Source organism: Kogia breviceps, chromosome 1 (genome assembly GCF_026419965.1).
Source record: "Kogia breviceps isolate mKogBre1 chromosome 1, mKogBre1 haplotype 1, whole genome shotgun sequence".
Classification (NCBI taxonomy): domain Eukaryota; kingdom Metazoa; phylum Chordata; class Mammalia; order Artiodactyla; family Physeteridae; genus Kogia; species Kogia breviceps.
Window position 1 is genome coordinate 46968314 of NC_081310.1, and position 17376 is coordinate 46985689.

The window sequence follows — 17376 nt, forward strand, 5'->3', positions numbered from 1 at the left end:
TTAGGCTTTAGGACACCCTAAATTTAGCCTGATTTATTCCAAATTTTCATAGTTGTATATGTTAGTGTAAAAGTGCTGAATTTGAAATCTTGGTAAATTTTAAAAATTAATTTTACTTAACTCATACTGAATGAAATGCTTCCACTTCTTATCATCAGAGGACTAAAAAATGAACTGTAACGTAATAAATAAACAGCATTATGATAACAGTTATCATTCCCATAAGTTAAAACTCTACTAACTATAATATCTCCTGGATCCAAATGAAATTAAAAGGCTTGTGTTGGCCAGCATGCCAGATGGACCCCAGTGATCTTTGGCTTCTATTATTCCCACACTTGTTTAGTTCCTCTGCTTCCCCATTGCTCCAGTCTTCATGATACCAGAATACTGTAGAAGTGAAGATATGTCCCTTCTGAAATTAGTTTATCTGTCTTCATCATTCTCTTTCCATTCACTTGGTTTGGGAGAAGCTAGCTGTATCGTAAGCCCAAATGGTGGGGAACCGAATCTTCACACCAAGAGCTGTGTTGTGTAAACTTTGAAACCATTCTTTCAGCTCAGCTTTACTGTGACCTCTGAGCCTTGACACGGTGAGCCAAAAGCACCCAGCCAAGCTGCTTGGAGATTCCTGTTTCTCAGAAACTATGTGACATAGTAAATTTTGTTGTTTTAAGTTGCTAAGTTTTGGGGCAATTTGCTGTGCAACAATAGCTAACTAATGCGACAAGGCCTGTTTTCTCTTTGATGAAGTTTAAAAGAAAAACTTATGTTTGATAATTAGCATTGTCAAAGTACACATCTTTGTGTTTAATCTTTTACACTTTTTTAGACTTATCAAATAGTATAGATGTTTATGATAGTTTTGGGTGAAGCAGCATTCTCCCTTTTAATTCATTCTGTTTTCTGTAGGATCTAGACAGTAGTTCAGAAGTGGGTTCAGGAGTACCAGATATGAATCATACTCATACTTGCACATTCTCACTAAAGACAGGCTTTCGTACTGTGTCAAACTCCTGGGCCTGTTTCCTTTATCTTTTACAATGAATTCTTTCTTAGGAAGCTTTGTGCAAATAGATATACAGTGGACCCAGTCTGAAAAGCTCAGAAACATAAATCCTGCACATTGAAATTGGTACTGACATTATTTTAGGTATGTAATGTGTTCTGGTTTTGGAAAAAATAATTTTGAACAAAAGAACTTAGGGAATGTTTAACCCAGACTTTAAAGATTTGTAGATGATAAACCTCACCAATCTTCTAGGGTTGTTGGATTTTTTAAAATTCAGGACTTTTTAATGGGACTTAAGATTCAGATGATACTCAAAAAAACCAGAAAAACAAAAATGTTTTCTTTACCTATTAACATTAATCAAACTTGTAATCAAATGCTTAGTTATAAGTAAAAAATTCATTTCCTAAAGGCAGCTGGATAGTATTCAGAACAAGTTTTTCTTTTTTTATCTCCTACATTTTGACATGATTTTCCTAGGAGTCACTATTTTGATTTTTTGCTGAGTGTCACAGGAGACTGTATAAATAAGGGCAGTATGTTTTGTTTGATTTAATTGCCTTAGCTCTTCATCTTGAGGATATTTTCTTTTAAATTCGCTTTTCTTTTTTCTTGCCAAAAGGAATTTTCACAATAAATGTTGAGACTGTAATTTTGTAGTTAAAAGAAATTCTTACTATCAGACTTTTAAGGAGAAAGGAACCATAGTTCCTTATTGTGAAGAACATCTCATTTATATTTGTCTTGGACATTTCCTTTTTTTTTTTTTGGCCATACCACGCAGCCTGCAGATCTTAGTTTCTGTTAACAGAGATGAAACCCAGGCCCCTGGCAGTGAGAGTGCCAAGTCCTAACCACTGGGCCGCCAGGGAATTCCCAGTCTTAGACATTTTCTTCCAGTACTTTTATTGATTTCTTTCTCCAAAAGATTATACTATTTTACCTTTTGACCTATGATGTTATCTTAGGATATTAAGTTGATTTTAATGTTATTTCATCATATCTGTTGTATTAGTTCCCTAAGACTGACATAGCAGCATACCACTACCTGCCTGGCTCCTACAATAGAAATTTATTCTCTCACAGTACTACAGGCTTAGAAGCCCGGAATAAGGTATTGGCAGGGCGATTTTCCCTCTGAAGACTCTAGGGAAGAATCCGTCCTTGCTGCCTTCCTAGCTTCTGGTGGTTATGTAGCAGTCCTTGGCATTCTTTTACTTGTAGCTGCATCCAATTTCTGCCTCTCTCTACACATCGCCTTCACTCTTTGCCTCTGTAGCCAAGCCTCCCTCTCCTTATAAAGGTATCAGTCATTGGATTTAGGGCCCATTTTATTCCAGTATGACCTCATCTTAACTTGATTACATCTGTAAAGACCCTATTTCAAAATAAGTTGACACTCATAGGTACCTAGTGTTAGGACTTCAACATATCTTTTTGGGGAAAACAATTTAACCCGCAATACCTGTTCTATTTAATAACTAATAATTTAATAACAGTATTATATTTCTTGTGCATTTTTCTTTTCTATGCTTTATATATTCAGTGTATCTTTATAGTATTTTAAACCTTAGATATCCTTACAGTTCAGACAGTTACATTAGATTCTAATATCTTATGTGTTGAAAATTATAACCATGGTGGTTACCATTATGTCTTATTTTTTAAATGTAAATGATTACTCCATTGAGAAAATTACTTTGAAATAAAAAAAGACCTCACTTCTAAGTTAGCTGTTGTTCTGTTAGTTCTGGTCCATTTTTATGACTACTCATATTTAATAGTCATAAAACACTGATATATAACCCTTGTTTGTAAAGGTTCTTAGTGATTAGTAGTAAGGTTATGGGATTAGTAGGTGCTCCATAAATATTTGTTGTGGATTAACTTTGGCTTGCCACGCTGTTAGAGTACAGTTCTACCACTTGGTATTCTAATCTATAAGTACTATTTGACATGCAGACTTTTAATTACAGCTAGCCATCTCATCTCAGAATTGTGTATCTTAATTGCCTGAACAATTGTATGTTGACTGAAATAGCACGATTCCTATTGGAAAATAACGTGAAACAAATAAAATATTTCTATTTAAAACTGTTATTTTTTTATTTTAGTAATGAGTATCTTATGTTTCTCTGGGAAGGCTAATAGATTCATCAGGTTCTAAATAACTTTTTTTAATGATTAATTTTTATTTAGAGGTTTCAGATATTTAAAGAAATTTTCTATTCCTGTGAAATTCTATTCATAGAAGATAAATGATCCTGTTCACACAGAGGAAGTCTCTATTCTTATGAAATAACATTCATAGAGGTGGTAGTTGTTGGAACCATTTTTATGTTTTTCACTCCTATTTAAAGATCACTGTATTAATAATCCTAAAAAGATTCTAAAATTGTATTATGCCTTCAGCTGTATATTTTGGTTTTCAGTTCTGCTTTACACATAAGAATCACTCAGAAAGCTTTTTTTAAAAAATTTATTTATTTATTTTTGGCTGTGTTGGGTCTTCGTTGCAGTATGTGGGCTTCTCATTGCGGTGGCTTCTCGTTGTGGAGCACGGGCTCTAGGTGCGCGGGCTTCAGTAGTTGTGGCACTTGGGCTCAGTAGCTGTGGCTCGCGGGCTCTAGAGCTCAGGCTCAGTAGTTGTGGAGCACAGGCTTAGGTGCTCTGAGGCATGTGGGATCTTCCTGGACCAGGGCTTGAACCCATGTCCCCTGCACTGGCAGGTGGATTCTTAACCACTGTGCTACCAGGGAAGCCCCCAGAGAGCTTTTTAAATAACCACCAATACCTGGACCCCATCTGGGCACTGTCCTGACGAGACATTGGGACCCACAGAACGATGGGTTAGGAAGGCTTTTGTTGTTGTTAATGTTTGTTATTAATCCTAATGTGCAACCAGGATCGTAACCTATATCTTGAAAGTCTATTTGTATTCTAGTGTCTCCTAAGACATTTTTGTTTAAAAATGATATGGTTGCTCTGGGAACTCACAAGATAACATCTCACTTTTATACTTCTGTTTTCAGATCCGACATGCTCTGATCAGTCAGCTTTTCACTCCCTAATCCCTACAAATCTCAATATATACCATTGGAATGGACTAAATATCAAATATTAAAGCATTTAAAGTTTAGCTAAGCAATTCTGTCATCTGTTACTTTAGACATACTAAATCATACAACTAAGTTCCCATGTAAAATTTTAAAATCATGGAATTCTTAATTGAAAGATGAAATAAGAACTACTCCCAGGTACTTTAAAAGATATTTGTGTATATATCATATATACAATCTGATATATATCGTACATGTGCAAATGTGTGTGTATGTGAGGTTCTCAAAAGTGTAATAGGTTGGATAATAAACCATAGAGTTGCCCTACTTATACACACACACACACACACACACACACACACACACACACACACACACTATTTAAAGAATACTAAGGCAAATACACATGTATTTCAGATTTCTTTTTTTTTAACCTGTCTTTTATGCCTTAGTTATGAGATATATTGATTATATAATGTTTCCTGACTTTGAAACTAAGCTCTGTTTGTTTAAATATACTGTTCTATTATTCATTCACTCAGGTTAAATATTTTTGATCCTAGTAAACCAAAATGCTTAGATTAGCATGAAAAGACAGCTGTAGCAGTAAGCAGACTTTCTCAGTTACAGAAGCATTGGCCTATGTATTGTTTATTTTCATTTTTATTGTTCCTTACTCTTAGTGAAGCTATGGTCTACCAACCTAGACAACTCGGTGGCAAGCATTGAGGCGAAGGCTAACGTGTGCTGTGTTAAATTCAGCCCCTCTTCTAGATACCATCTGGCTTTCGGCTGTGCAGGTAAGAAAGGAAAGATTTGTCTTCTTTCGTTGTTGGTTTTCATGACTAAGATAAAAGAACGTTTTAAAATGAATAACTTTCTTTGTAGGTTTAAACTTTATTTTCATTATTATACTCTAAATTAGAACTATGTGGTATGCCATTTTTACTCATTAATTGCTGTGCCTTAATTTCAGTGTTCTGTCTCCCATGTCTAATACATAAGAGATGGGTTTGTTGATTATTTTTATTGTTCCTCTGAGTCTTTGCATGCATGAATAATGCTTATTTGTTTACAAAGTTAGGTCATAATAATGTTTAAACAATGAAGCTGTATTGTTCAGAAACAGGAAGCCTTTTTTTTTAAATTAAAGGAAACCTAATCCTTCAACAATTATTTATTGAGTGCCTCCTGTGCACAAAGCACCCATCTAGGGGCAGTGAATAAGACAGATAAAGTCTTGTATAGTGGAGTACATGCTAACATAGTTAGTACTCAAAAAAAAATCATACAAAGAATTTTTTATTAAAGTATTTTTCTTAACTAGGATGACCAAATGTCTGTCTTAACTAGGGTGACCAAATGTCTGGATTTGCCTGGAGCAGTCCTAGTTTATATTGTATTTGTCTTACCATCATAATTACTGATAGGGCTTTCTTTCATTCTCAGAAGTGTTATGGGTTGGAAGATAAATTATATGGTCACTTTTACTCATAATTCCTTTGTCTTCTATATCTGAATTCCTACCTTGAGTGTTTACTAAAGCAGTAAACACCTGTAATTTAACTTTAGCATTGTTAAATCTCCTTGATTCTTGATTCCTTTTTTTATTGATAATGAGTAAAAAATTTTTTAAAAAGATAATCGAGCACAATATCATGAACACAATATTACCTTTTAAAAAGGTAAATTTAAATCTTAATTTGTCATAACATCTTTTCCTTATTCCAACTTACTATTTATTTCACTTGCATGTGGACATAATTTCATAATTAAATTCCAGGAGGGTATGGATGAACATGTATATGTGGGTAGAATTCTCTTTTCATTAGCAGATAGATTTTTTCTTTTTTCCCCACATGCTGCTGTTTTCCATTGGGACCTACTATTCCCTTATTTAAATCTCTGTTTTGTCTCTGACTAGAAATGTTACTTTGGGCAAATTGATTAACTTCTCTCCCCAAGTTCCTTATCTTTAAAATAGAGATAGCCTTTTGGGTCTCTTACGAGGATTATGAAAGGAAGAAGCTGTCTGTAAAGCTCTTTGAACATGATGCTCAATAATTACTTAGTTATTATTATTAATTAATATTTTATCAGTAATTTAATTAGAGTAGCTTTTTGAGTTTTTAATATTATAAACATACCAATGGTCATCATTTTTTTTTTGGTTATGAGTTTTTATTTGCTTTTTAACATCTTTATTGGAGTATAATTGCTTTACAATGGTGTGTTAGTTTCTGCTTGATAACAGAGTGAATCAGCTATACATATACATATATCCCCATATCCCCTCCCTCTTGCATCTCCCTCCCACCCTTCCTGTCCCACCCCTCTAGTGGTCACAGAGCAGTGAGCTGATCTCCCTGTGCTATGCAGCTGCTTCCCACTAGCTATCTGTTTTACATTTGGTAGTATATATAAGTCCATGCCACTCTCTCACTTCATCCTAGCTTACTCTTCACCCTCCCCGTGTCCTCAAGTCCATTCTCTACATCTGCATCTTTATTCCTGTCCTGCCCCTAGGTTCTTCATAACCTTCTTTTTTTTTTCTTTTTAAGATTCCATATATATATGTTAGCATATGGTACTGTTTTTCTCTTTCTGACTTACTTCACTCTGTATGACACACTCTAGGTCCATCCACCTCATGACAAATAACTCAGTTTCGTTTCTTTTTATGGCTGAGTAATATTCCATTGTATATATGTGCCACATGTTCTTTATCCATTCATTTGTCGATGGACACTTAGGTTGTTTCCATGTCCTGGCTATTGTAAATAGTGCTGCAATGAACATAGGGTGCATGTGTCTTCTTGAATTATGGTTTTCTCCGGGTATATGCCCAGTAGTGGGATTGCTGGGTCGTATGGTAGTTCTATTTTTAGTTTTTTAAGGAACCTCCGTACTGTTGTCCATAGTGGCTGTATCAATTTACATTCCCACCAATAGTGCAAGAGGGTTCCATTTTCTCCACATGCTCTCCAGCCTTTATTGTTTGTAGATTTTTTGATGATGGCCATTCTGACTGGTGTGAGGTGATACCTCATTGTAGTTTTGATTTGCATTTCTCTAATGATTAGTGATGTTGAGCATTCTAACATATGTTTTTTGGCAATCTGTATATCTTCTTTGGAGAAATGTCTGTTTAGGTCTTCTGCCCATTTTTCAATTGGGTTGTTTGTTTTTTTGATATTGAGCTGCAGGAGCCTCTTCTAAATTTTGGAGATTTAATCTGTTGTCGGTTGCTTCATTTGCATCTATTTTTTCCCATTCTGAGGGTTGTCTTTTCGTCTTGTTTAGTTATTCCTTTGCTGTGCAAAAGCTTTTAAGTTTCATTAGGTCCCATTTGTTTATTTTTGTTTTTATTTCCATTTCTCTAGGAGGTGGATCAAAAAGGATCTTGCTGTGATTTATGTCATAGGGTGTTCTGCCTATGTTTTCCTCTAAGACGTTATATTGTCTGGCCTTACATTTAGGTCTTTAATCTATTTTGAGCTAATTTTTGTGTATGGTGTTAGGGAGTGTTCTAATTTCATTCTTTTACATGTAGCTGTCCAGTTTTCCCAGCATCACTTACTGAAGAGGCTGTGTCTTCTCCATTGTATATTCTTCCCTCTCTTATCAAAGATACGGTGACCATATGTGTATGGGTTTATTTCTGGGCTTTCTATCCTATTCTGTTGATCTATATTTCTGTTTTTCTGCCAGAACCATCTTGTTTTGGTTACTGTAGCTTTGTAGTATAGTCTGAGGTCTGGGAGCCTGATTCCTCCAGCCCATTTTTCTTTCTCAAGATTGCTTTGTCTATTCGGGGTCTTTTGTGTCTCCAAACAAATTGTGAATTTTTTTGATCTAGTTTTGTGAAAAATGTCAGTGGTAGTTTGATAGGCATTGCACTGAATCTGTAGATTGCTTTGGGTAGTATCGTCCTTTTCACAATGTTGATTCTTCCAATCAAAGAACATGGTATATCTCTCCATCTGTTTGTATCATCTTTAATTTCTTTCATCAGTGTCTTATAGTTTTCTGCATACAAGTCATTTGTCTCCTTAGGTAGGTTTATTCCTAGGTATTTTATTCTTTTTGTTGCAGTGGTAAATGCGAGTGTTTCCTTAATTTCTTTCTGATCCTTCATCATTAGTGTATAGGAATGCAAGAGATTTCTGTGCATTAGTTTTGTATCCTGCTACTTTACCAAATTCATTGTTTAGCTCTAGTAGTTTTCTGGTGGCATCTTTAGGATTCTTTATGTATAGTATCATGTCATCTGCAAACAGTGAGAGCTTTACATCTCCTTTTCTGATTTGTATTCCTTTTATTTCTTTTTCTTCTCTCGTTGCTTTGACTAAAACCTCCAAAACCATGTTGAATAATATGGTGAGAGTGGACAACCTTGTCTTGTTCTTGATCTTAGAGGAAATGCTTTCAGTTTTTCACCATTGAGGACGATGTTGGCTGTGGGTTTGTCATATATGGCCTTTATTATGTTGAGGTAAGTTCCCTGTATGCCTACTTTCTGGAGGGTTTTTATCATAAATGGGTGTTGAAATTTGTCGAAAGCTTTTTCTACATCTATTGAGATGATCATATGGTTTTTCTCCTTCAACCTGGTAATATGGTTTATCACATTGATTGATTTGCATATACTGAAAAATCCTTGCATTACTGGGGGAAACCACACTTGATCGTAGTGTATGATCCTTTTAATGTACTGTTGGATTCTGTTTGCTACTATTTTGTTGAGGATTTTTGCATCTATGTTCATCAGCAATATTGGCCTGTAATTTTCTTTCTTTGTGACATCTTTGTCTGATTTTGGTATCAGGGTGATGGTAGCCTCGTAGAATGAGTTTGGGAGTGTCCCTCCCTCTGATATCTTTTGAAAGAGTTTGAGAAGGATAGGTGTTAGGTCTTCTCTAAATGTTTGATCAAATTCGCCTGTGAAGCCATCTGGTCCTTGGCAATTTTTTTCCTGGAAGAGTTTTAATCACAGTCTCAGTTTCAGTGCTTGTGATTGGTCTTTTTATATTTTCTGTTTCTTCCTGGTTCAGTCTTGGAAGTTTGTGCTTTTCTAAGAATTTGTCCACCTCTTCCAAGTTGTCCGTTTTATTGTCATATAGGTGCTTGTAGTAAGCTCTTATGATCCTGTGTATTTCTGCAGTGTCATTTGTTACTTCTCCTTTTTCATTTCTAATTTTATTGATTTGAGTCTTCTCCCTTTTTTTCCTTGATACGTCTGGCTAATGGTTTATTAATTTTGTTTATCTTCTCAAAGAACCAACTTTTAGGGTTATTGATCTTTGCTATTGTTTCCTTTATTTCCATTTCTTTTTTTCTGTCCTTTTTTTTTCTTATAATCATGTCATGGGGAAGGTCTTATTTCTTTTTTTTAATTTTTAAATTTTATTTTATTTATTTTTTTAAACAACAGGTTCTTATTAGTTATACATTTTATATATATCAGTATATATATATGTCAATCCAATCTCCCAATTCACCACACCACCCCGCCACCACCACCACTTTCCCCCCTTGGTGTCCATACATTTGTTCTCTACATCTGTGTCTCAACTTCTGCCCTGAAAACCAGTTCATCTGTACCATTTTTCTATGTTCCACATATATGTGTTAATATACAATATTTGTTTTTCTCTTTCTGACTTACTTCCCTCTGTATGACAGTCTCTAGATCCATCCACGTCTCTACAAATGACTCAAATTTGTTCCTTTTTTATGGCTGAGTAATATTCCATTGTATATATGTACCACGTCTTCTTTATCCATTCATCTGTCGATGGGCATTTAGGTTGCTTCCATGACCTGGCTATTGTAAATAGTGCTGCAATGAACATAGGGTGCATGTGTCTTCTTGAATTATGGTTTTCTCCGGGTATATGCCCAGTAGTGGGATTGCTGGGTCGTATGGTAGTTCTATTTTTAGTTTTTGAAGGAACCTCCATACTGTTCTCCATAGAGGCTGTATCAATTTACATTCCCACCAACAGTGCAAGAGGGTTCCCTTTTCTCCACACCCTCTCCAGCATTTGTTGTTTGTAGATTTTCTTATGATGCCCATTGTAACTGGTATGAGGTGATAACTCATTGTAGTTTTGATTTGCATTTCTCTAATAATTAGTGATGTTGAGCAGCTTTTCATGTGCTTCTAGGCCATCTGCATGTCTTCTTTGGAGAAATGTCTATTTAGATCTTCTGCCCATTTTTGGATTGGGTTGTTTGTTTTTTTAATACTGAGATTCATGAGCTGTTTGTATATTTGGGGGATTAATCCTTTGTCCATTGATTCTTTGGCAAATATTTTCTCCCATGCTGAGGGTTGTCTTTTCATCTTGTTTTTAGTTTCCTTTGCTGTGCAAATGCTTTTTAAGTTTCATTAGGTCCCATTTGTTTATTTTTATTTTTATTTCCATTACTCTAGGAAGTGGATCAGAAAAGATCTTGCTGTGATTTATGTCAAAGAGTGTTCTTCCTGTGTTTTCCTCTAAGAATTTTATAGTGTCTGGTCTTACATTTAGGTCTCTAATTCATTTTGAGTTTATTTCTGTGTATGGTGTTAGGGAATGTTCTAATTTCATTATTTTACATGTAACTGTCCAGTTTTCTGAGCACCATTTATTGAAGAGACTGTTTTTTCACCATTGTATATCCTTGCCTCGTTTGTCATAGATTAGTTGACAATAGGTGTTTGGGTTTATCTCGAGACTTTCTATCCTGTTCCATTGATCTTTATTTCTGTTTTTGTGCCAGTACCATATTATCTTGGTTACTGTAGTGTTGTAGTATAGTCTGAAGTCAGGGAGTATTATTGCTCCAGCTCTCTTTTTTTCCCTCAAGACCGCTTTGTCTATTCAGGGTCTTTTGTTCTCCATACAAAATTTTAAGATTTTTTGTTCTAGTTCTGTAAAAAATGCCTTTGGTAATTTGACAGTTATTGCATTGAATCTGTAAGTTGCTTTGGGTATTATTGTCATTTTCACAATGTTGATTCTTCCAATCCAAGAACATGTTATATCTCTCCATCTTTTTGTGTTGCCTTTAATTTCTTTCATCAGTGTCTTATAGTTTTCTGCATACAGGTCTTTTGTCTCCCTACCTAGGTTTATTCCTGGGTATTTTATTTTTTGTTGTTGCAATGGGAAATGGGAGTGTTTCCTTAATTTCTCTTTCAGATTTTTCATCATTAGTGTATAGGAATTCAAGAGATTTCTGTGCATTAATTTTGTATCCTGCTACTTTACCAAATTCATTGATTAGCTCTAGTAATTTGCTGGTGGCATCTTTAGGATTCTCTATGTATAGTATCATGTCATCTGCAACAGTGATAGTTTTACATCTTCTTTTCCAATTTGTATTCCTTTTGTTTCTTTTTCTTCTCTGATTGCTGTTGCTCTGACTTCCAAAACTATGTTGAATAATAGTGGTGAGAGTGGACATCCTTGTCTCTTTCCTGATCTTAGAGGAAATGCTTTCAGTTTTTCACCATTGAGAATGATGTTTGCTGTGGGTTTGTCATATATGACCTTTATTATGTTGAGGTAGGTTCCGTCTATGCACACTTTCTGGAGAGTTTTTATCATAAATGGGTGTTGAATTTTGTCAGAAGCTTTTTCTGCATCTATTGTGGTGATCATTTGGTTTTTCTTCTTCAATTTGTTAATATCGTATATCACATTGTTTGATTTGCATATATTGAAAAATCCTTGCATCCCTGGGATAAATCCCACTTGATCATGGTGTATGATCCTTTTAATGTGTTGTTGTAATCAGTTAGCTAGTATTTTGTTGGGGATTTTTGCATGTATATTCATGAGTGATTTTGTTCTGTAAATTTTTTTTTGGTAGTATCTTTCTCTGGTTTTGGTATCAGGGTGATGGTGGCCTCGTATAATGAGTTTGGGAGTGTTCCTTCCTCTTCCTTTTTTTCGAAGAGTTTGAGAAGGATGGGTGTTAGCTCTTCTGTAAATGTTTGATGGAATTCACCTATGAAACCATCTGGTCCTGGACTTTTGTTTGTTGGAAGGTTTTAAACACAGTTTCAATTTCATTACTTCTGATTGGTCTGTTCATATTTTCTATTATTTCCAGGTTCAGTCTTGGAAGGCGATACCTTTCTAAGAATTTGTCCGTTTCTTCCATGTTGTCCATTTTATTGGCATAGAGTTGCTTGTAGTGGTCTCTTAGGACGCTTTGCATTTCTGCAGTCTGTTGTAACTTCTCCTCTTTAATTTCTAATTATATTGATTTGAGTCCTCTCCCTCTTTTTCTTGATGAGTGTAGCTAATTGTTTATCAATTTTTTTAATCTTCTCAAAGAACCAGCTTTTAGTTTTATTGATGTTTGCTATTGCATTCTTTGTTTCTATTTCATTTATTTTTGTTCTGATTTTTATGATTTCTTTCCTTCTGCTAACTTTGGGTTTTGTTTGTTCTTTAGTTCCTTTAGGTGTAAGGTTAGGTTGTTTATTTGAGAGTTTTCTTGTTTCTTGAGGTAGAATTGTATTGCTATAAACTTCCCTGTTAGAACTGCTTTTGCTGCATCCCATAGGTTTTGGATTGTTGTGTTTTCATTGTCATTGTCTCTAGGTATTTTTTGATTTCCTCTTTGATTTCCTCAGTGATCTCTTTGTTATTTAGTAACATATTGTTTAGCCTTCATGTGTTTGTGTTTTTTACGTTTTTTTCCCTGTAGTTGATTTCAAATCTCATAGCATTGTGGTCAGATAAGATGCTTGATATGATTTCAATTTTCTCAGATTTACTGAGGCTTGAATTGTGACCCAATATGTGATCTATCCTGGAGAATGTTCCATGCACACTTGAGCAGAAAGTGTAATCTGCTGTTTTTGGATGGAATGTCCTGTAAATATCAATTAAATCTATCAGGTCTGTTGTGTCATTTAAAGCTTGTGTTTCCTTATTAATTTTCTGTTTGGATGATCTGTCCATTGGTGTAAGTGAAGTGTTAAAGTCCCTTACTGTTATTGTGTCAGTGTCGATTTCCTCTTTTATAGCTGTAAGCAGTTGCCTTATGTATTGAGGTGCTCCTATGTTGGGTGCATATATATCTATATCTGTTATATCTTATTCTTGGATTAATCCCTTGATCATTATGTAGTGTCCTTCCTTGTCTCTTGTAATAGTCTTTAGTTTAAAGTCTATTTTTTCTGATATGAGGATTGCTACTCCAGCTTTCTTTTGATTTCCATTTCCATAGTATATCTTTTTCCATCCACTCACTTTCAGTCTGTATGTGGTGTGTCCCTAGGTCTGAAGTGGGTTCTTGTAGACAACATATATACAGTCTTGTTTTTGTATACATTCAACAGAACAAGATTTTTGACCTAAGGGTAAAGGTGTTTATTAATTGTTTTTTTAGTTGATTACTTGATAATGTTTTCTTATTGAGTAGAAAAAGGTAGAAAAATCATTTTTTTCCAATTCATTTTTTCTAAAGCCAGTTTGAGAGAACATTGTAAGACTAAAATAAATAGAACTACTAACAATCTGTGGTTTTAATAGAATGGTAGAATTGCTTGCTTACTAACTTGAAGCATTTTGCAAGTTTAAAAACTGTAATTAGTATAACAGATAGGAAATGTGGGTACTCCTAAGTTATATACTTTAAAGTAATAATAGTTGTGTTTTTCCCCCCAGAAATTAGTGATATAAGTCAAAGGTAAGATTTGTATTATTCTGATTCAAGGTTGATATTTATACTAATAACATATTCACTGGGAAGGAATAATGTTTCTAGAACAAACAAATAGTAATTCTGAAATATTCTATTTAAACTTTTTTCTCAACAAACATTTTCAGTTTTGGTTGCTGTAAACTCTTTGTTACTGTCAGCAAACTAAACCGTTCATACACATAAACATATACCATTTGTTTTCCCATTTTCAATACTTTCTAGTTTTTGTGATTTGATATGTGATTACTCTTAGTCTTCAAAAGGATAAAATAACCTTTCTGTTTGGTTTGGTTTGGTTGATTAATTAATTTTTAAGTACTGATATTACTTTCCTGACTCAAACTTGCAGTGATTTCTTATTGTTTAAAGAATAAACACAGAGTCCTTTGCTTTCTGTTCTAGGCGCTCCATGATTGCCTTCAGTATTCCTTATACTTGACTTATGTTGTTTATTCTTTGAAAATTTTCACTGAGAAGAATTTTTATAAAGTTTCGTCTTTCATAAAGATTTCTTGATTCTCTGTAAAGTTGAGTCTATGTATCTTACATATGTATGTTCCACTTTTAAAAATGTATGTAATCATTTAAAAATTGTTTATATTTAATTATACAAATAGTACAAGGTTAAATCCTCATTCTCAACTTTAATATGTTACAGATAAAGCTTAAGTTCCCCTTGATCACACATTATTAAACTGTCTCTTCAGAGGTACTTCCTTAAAATACTTTTACAAGTGTCCTTTCATAGATAGGGAGCATTTTTTGTGGAGATGGCCAATAGGTATTTTTCTTTTTTAGAATATTTGTTGTTTTTAAAAATCAAGATGGATTCAAAAAGATGAACATACACATTATGTAAAATACACATAGTTTTAGGTTATCTTTAGATCTCTGATGTGAATTTTTGGACTGCCTTCTGCTCTTCCATGCCCTCCTCTTATATCTGTCCCCAAAATATAATTCATCCCTTTCAACTTAAGAACGTGGTGTTTATTTTAGTTTCATTTTATAGATCTAACATGGAGAAACTTGATAGATATGTAAGTGCTCAGGATATCTTTTATTACATTTTTTCTGTCTTATTTAATGGGAAATATTTTAGGTTTGTTAGGTTCATAAATCTGCCTTGTTTTTTATTTTATATAGTGGTTGCCAGTGGGGATATCTTTTCCTTCACATTTAAATAAATGAAATGTCTGAATTTTTATTTAATAAATCTTAATTAGCATCACAGCATTCATGAACATGTGTTTCAGTTATCTATACTACATCAAAGACATTTTGTCTTCAAGTTTCTAAGTAATCTGTGTGAATGAAAATGTAAGTGGCATGCATAATACCAATATTCAAGAAACAAACTATTTATTATTTTGTTTTAAAACCTACTTTTGATAGTCTAGAATTTAAGAAGAACTTTGAGGCACCTAGTAAATCTTTCACCTATTTACATCTGTCTTGCCTTCCAGGCTGTAAGTGTCGTTTAGCTAGATCTTTTTTAAAAAATGGGCTTCACAGGAAATTTTATATTCATATTAAATGCAGATATATTTTAAAGTCAGGCATTTATTATTCAGTTGTTACTAATATGATAGACATGATCATTCATTTTTTAAAACTAATATTGAGCAGTCACTACAAACACGGGGAAGTACGAAATACATGATATGCTTTCTAGAAAGGTCATTAAAATAATAGAAGCAAAGCACAAAATTCAAATTATTATTGGGGTCAGGGGGGAGGAGTAGAATATTTGGCTAATCAAAAAGAAAGTGAGAATGGAAAGGGTGGGGAAGCATAGAAAATTTGGGATAATTAAAAAACAGAAAATAAGCTGATAGAAATTCAGATGTATCTAATTATTGTAAATGGAAATGACTTAACAACTGCAAGTTAAAGGTGCAGATTAACAGACTAGTTAAAATGTTCAAAATGCAATAATATACTCTTTACAAGAGACACATTTAAAACAAGGATAAGGAAAGATAAATGAAAACAGTTTTATTTTGGCACAGGAATAGATAGACTAGTGGAACAGAACCAAAAATAGACTTACAAATGCATGGATATTTGATCTGGCAAAGATCATGTTGCATAGGAGGTTGGAAAATATGGAATTTTCATAGTTGGTCAATTGGTGTGGGAAAATGGTGTTGTAATTCATACGCCATACAGTACACGATTGATTCCAGGTCACCAAACAACCTAGATGTGAATAGCAAAACTATAAAGTATTTAGAAAATGAGTTAAGAGAGAATATCTTCATGATCTTATAATAGGGAAGGCTTTAAGATACAAAAAGTGTAAGTCATAAATAAAAGGTAGATAAATTTGGCTACAGTGAAATTAAAAACTTCTGTTTACCAAATAATACCTGGAAAATAATTTCTTAAAAAGTCATTAATTGGGAGAAAATATGTAGAACACATATAAATGACAGAGATCTTCATATCTGTATTATGTGTAGAACTCTTTCAAATAAATAAGGAAATGATAAATACATCCTACAGCTTTGCTCTTCAAAGCATATTCTGCACAGCATCAGCATCACCTAGGAGCTTGTAAGAAATGCAAATTCTAACACCCTGACCAAGACCTACTGAATCAGAATTTCTGAAGGTGGATCCCAGGAACCTGTTTTTTAACAGGCTGTCCAGGTAATTCTTATGCACTCTAAAGTTTGAGAAACCTTGCCCTAGAGAAACATGTATTTAAACAATGTATGTAGTTGCATATTCACACTGTAGAACATATTCAACAGTGAAAATGAATGAACCGCAGCTCCATGAACTGATGTGGATGAATAACAAGCATAATAAATGTTGAATGAAAGAAAGTCACAGAAAAACGCACAGCACAATTCTATTCATGAGCATGTAAAACAAACTACAGTGTTTAGGAATATGTACATTGACCATAGGAATATGTGGTCAAACCATTTAAAAAAAAAAGGAAATAATTGTTCTAACTTCAAATATAGCAGTTACCTCTCAGGAGGAAAAAAAAATGTGAGGTACAGGAGGCTTTAATTTTGTAGTTGTAACCACTGTAGTAGTTACAAAGATGTTTAAACTTTTCGCATGTTTTATAAACTGTCTATATGCAGGCTACCTTCCAAATCAGAAAGAAATTTTTTTAAAAAGATGTAAACTAATTTAAACAAATGCTAAAAATTTAGCATATAGAAAATTCATAAAATAGATCATTAAATACTTTTAGGATATTACAATTGAAACTTCTTATAATTGAGTTTTTGGCAGTTGTAAGTGAAAATGGTTTAAGTGAATAAACATACATGGTAGTCTCTCTTAAGTTTTTTTTTTTAATAAAAGATTGAGACTTCATCAATTTTTGTTTTTTCTCTTCCCAGTAAACTACTAACACTTCAGTTTCAGCTACATCATTTATGTTCCTTTCTGCAAGCACCTACAGGCAGCTAGGATGGGTTATGTTTAAGGGAATTTTTAGAATAAGCTTAATGCCAGAATAAATAAGATTGTCATTGTTTATTCAGATATTCACTCAATAAGAGAAGGTTTTTACATCCTGATATATGTGATTTACTTAAAGGGTTCCAGAAAATGTGTTTTTCCTCA

The 17376-nt window shown here is 33.8% G+C and overlaps 1 protein-coding gene across 5 annotated transcripts in view; it reads left to right on the top strand.

Annotated features, from left to right (window-relative positions):
* COP1 (COP1 E3 ubiquitin ligase) overlaps nt 1-17376 on the top strand; it is a 284440-nt gene that overhangs the window by 180576 nt on the left and 86488 nt on the right. For all 5 annotated transcript variants that reach the window (XM_059051973.2, XM_067031134.1, XM_059052006.2 and 2 more), the window contains one exon: nt 4755-4871. In XM_059051973.2, coding sequence (XP_058907956.1) covers nt 4755-4871 — 117 coding nt within the window. The remainder of the gene's footprint in view (nt 1-4754; nt 4872-17376) is intronic.